Genomic DNA, 2,922 nt, shown 5'->3' on the forward strand with positions numbered 1-2,922 from the left:
CCCCCACCCCCAGTTCCAGCCTTGCCCTCACCTACTCCACTGGTGACCCCTGTGGCTAGCTCGCCTCCTCCGCCACAGCCGCCACCTCCACCAGCATTGCCCTCACCACCGCCGCCGCTGCCAGCACCCACAGCCGTCCCACCAGTTGCTCCTCCAGAGGAACCTGCTGCCCCGTCCCCAGAGGACCCTGAACCTCCAGACGCCCGGCCTCTGCACCTTGCTAAGAAGCAGGAGACAGCAGCTGTGTGTGGGGAGACAGATGAGGAGGCCGGGGAGAGTGGTGGTGAGGGCATCTTCCGGGAGCGGGATGAGTTTGTCATCCGTGCAGAGGACATCCCTTCCCTCAAGGTGAGTCTCAGCATTGTTTACAAATGGAGCCTGCTTTAACAGCTGCTGCGTGACCGGCCAGCTGGGTGGGATGCTTTTGGGTCCACTGTCTGACTTGGTTGATAAAGGAATCGGTTAGGACACCTACTTTCATTCATTCTGTCCCTGTCTTCCGTGATAGACTCTGAGCCTGGCTTCTCAGGGCTTTGACCAATGTGTGTCTGCATTAACGTCTGCCCCTGCAGAAGGAGGGTTGTCTGGCCAAGGCTGAGAGCTGCACCAAACTGGGTATTTATATATGTTTAGAAGGCTGTGTGACACTGTGTCCATTTCACAGAATGACAGTGGTGTCTGCCTTCCCCAGGGCCATATGACTTTTCAAGCCGTGGGCTCTTGACCAGATTTATAGGTCCAGACGTTAATTTCCTCCTATGGACTAGGCATCAGATCCAATCAGAGCAGCTGGTTGCCCCTATAACCTTCATGCCACTACTACAGTAGTAGGCACATCTTGCCTGGCAGGCCAATGTTGTGGAATATAGGACTCAAAGTTATCACTTGGTAATTCCATTTCCTGGGGATTTCCTATCAGGGGAGCCAACCAGAGTATATTCTTTTTCATTTACATATTTGACATCAACCAAATGCAGTTACGTTTATCTTGCAGGTGGTGTAACAGCTCTTTTCTTAGGGATGCTGTCTGTCAGGCTGACTTTAATTTTTTTTTAAGATAAGGTTTTCCTGTGTACCTCTGGCTGTCTGGAACTCACTCTGTTGACCAGGCTGGCCTAGAATTCCCTAGTTCCTCCTGCCTCTGCCTCCCAAGTGCTGGAATTAAAGGTGTGTGCCACCACTGCCTGGCTGAGTTTTAAATTCTTGGTGTGGAACTGGACTTGCTGGTGTCAGCCTGCTGTCTCAGGTTCTGTGGGGGCTGTAAGAGGACCCTAAGTCCAAGACCTTCCTGTGCCACACAACAGATTGAAGGCCAGCCTGGAAAATCGAGTGAGGGGATGGATATAAAGCCGGGAGTATAGCTCAGTGGTGCTGTACCTGTCCCAGAGACAGGGTCTCTCACAACTCCACCTGCCTCTGCGTGTGCCACCATGCCCGGCTTCGAGTTTTGTAAATAAAAATTTATCAGCAACATACCATCTGTGGGTGTTTTTCATATCCAGTGGCAGAGTGAAACTGGACATAGCCAATAGTATTAGCCAACTTCTTGCCTAGGTTGCTCCCAGAGAGGTTGGGTGGCTTTTAGGATGTTTGGTTCATAGGCATACCTGTCTGGATGAGGAGGGAAGGATCCTGAAGGCCTGGCCCAGGAATAGAATGCTTGCCCAGAATCCCCGGGTGAGGAGCTGAGGGTGTGACTCAGTGGGAATGTGTTGGTCAAGCATTTGTTTGGTTCCGGGCGTGGTAGTGCATGTCAGCTGCTCCCATGAGGCAGAGCTGGTGCTCATCTGGGCCGCCCCTCTGCTGTTGTCAGAGGGAGGCTGCTCTGCGTGTTCTGGTGGGGTTGCCTATTGCTGCTGTCCACGTTGTATTGCACTGACCATCAGCTGATTCTTCCTGCCGTTCACGTGGGTGCTGGGTTGAATTCATGACGAGGACAGAAACTGTCATGAAGAATCACAAAAGTGTGAGGTGGAGCTAACAATATTAATTTTTTTGAGCAGGTTAGGGCTGGAGTGATGGATCACTTGATAAGGATACTTGCTGCAGGCAAGGTCTCATGGATTTCCCTAGGCTGGCCTGAGCCGAGCCTCACTTGTGGGTAATCTGGGCAGACTGCAGCTTTCCATGGTTCTTGTGCTGTGTGTTTTCTGATCCTGGTGAACAGGGCTCCAGGCAGTGCCTTTGCCAGCCCCATCTTACAGACCAGGAAAGCCAGTGTGCCTTGGGAAGGGACCATCCACTGACCAGGGCTGGGCCAGGGGCCAGGGCTGTTCATCTGATAGTACCCAGCTGGTGTGGGACAGGGCAAGGACTCAGGTGCTTAAAATACTTCTTGAGTGTGAGCAGTGGCGGGCACCGAGCCCTCGTGTTGCTGGTCAGACTTCTGCACCAGGTCTGCTAGACTCCATTGTTCCCCTCCTGCCTGGGCACTAGGCTGTCCTGTTGTCCCGAGCCTCAGCTCAGTCAGCGCTGATGTCATGGGCTCCTCCTCCTGGTGGTGTGTTGATAGTGTTCATGTGACCTGGCTTGACCTGGTCTCTGCAGCCCATGCACCTTTCTAGAAGGTGCTAGAAACACTGGATCTGTTGCTGTGATCTTGGGCAGGCTTTTACTCCAAGGCTTGGTAAATACTCTGTAAAATACAGAGAGTGTATTTCGGGCTTTACTATCATTCGCTTTTCTGGCTTTTTCCCATTTTGGTGGTCTGGGCAGTGTTTTGAGGCTGAGTCCTCAGTTGAACTTATGACTCTCAGACCAGCCTCGGAAAGCAGCAGACATAGCCAGACACAATGGTGTGACCCTGCAGTCCACATAGCCATGGTGTGAATCTACAGTCTGCAGCAGACCTAGCCATGGTGTGAACCTGCAGTCCATAGTACACATAGCCATGGTGTGAACCTACAGTCCGCAGCAGACATA

At 52.4% G+C, this 2,922-nt stretch overlaps 1 protein-coding gene across 1 annotated transcript in view; it reads left to right on the forward strand.

The window, feature by feature from the left end:
- Prr12 (proline rich 12) overlaps positions 1-2,922 on the forward strand; it is a 24,290-nt gene that overhangs the window by 9,742 nt on the left and 11,626 nt on the right. The window contains exon 7 of the mRNA XM_026789079.1: positions 1-348. This exon is cut by the window's left edge and continues 49 nt beyond it. Coding sequence (XP_026644880.1) covers positions 1-348 — 348 coding nt within the window. The remainder of the gene's footprint in view (positions 349-2,922) is intronic.

This window comes from Microtus ochrogaster, unplaced genomic scaffold (assembly GCF_000317375.1).
Source record: "Microtus ochrogaster isolate Prairie Vole_2 unplaced genomic scaffold, MicOch1.0 UNK14, whole genome shotgun sequence".
Classification (NCBI taxonomy): domain Eukaryota; kingdom Metazoa; phylum Chordata; class Mammalia; order Rodentia; family Cricetidae; genus Microtus; species Microtus ochrogaster.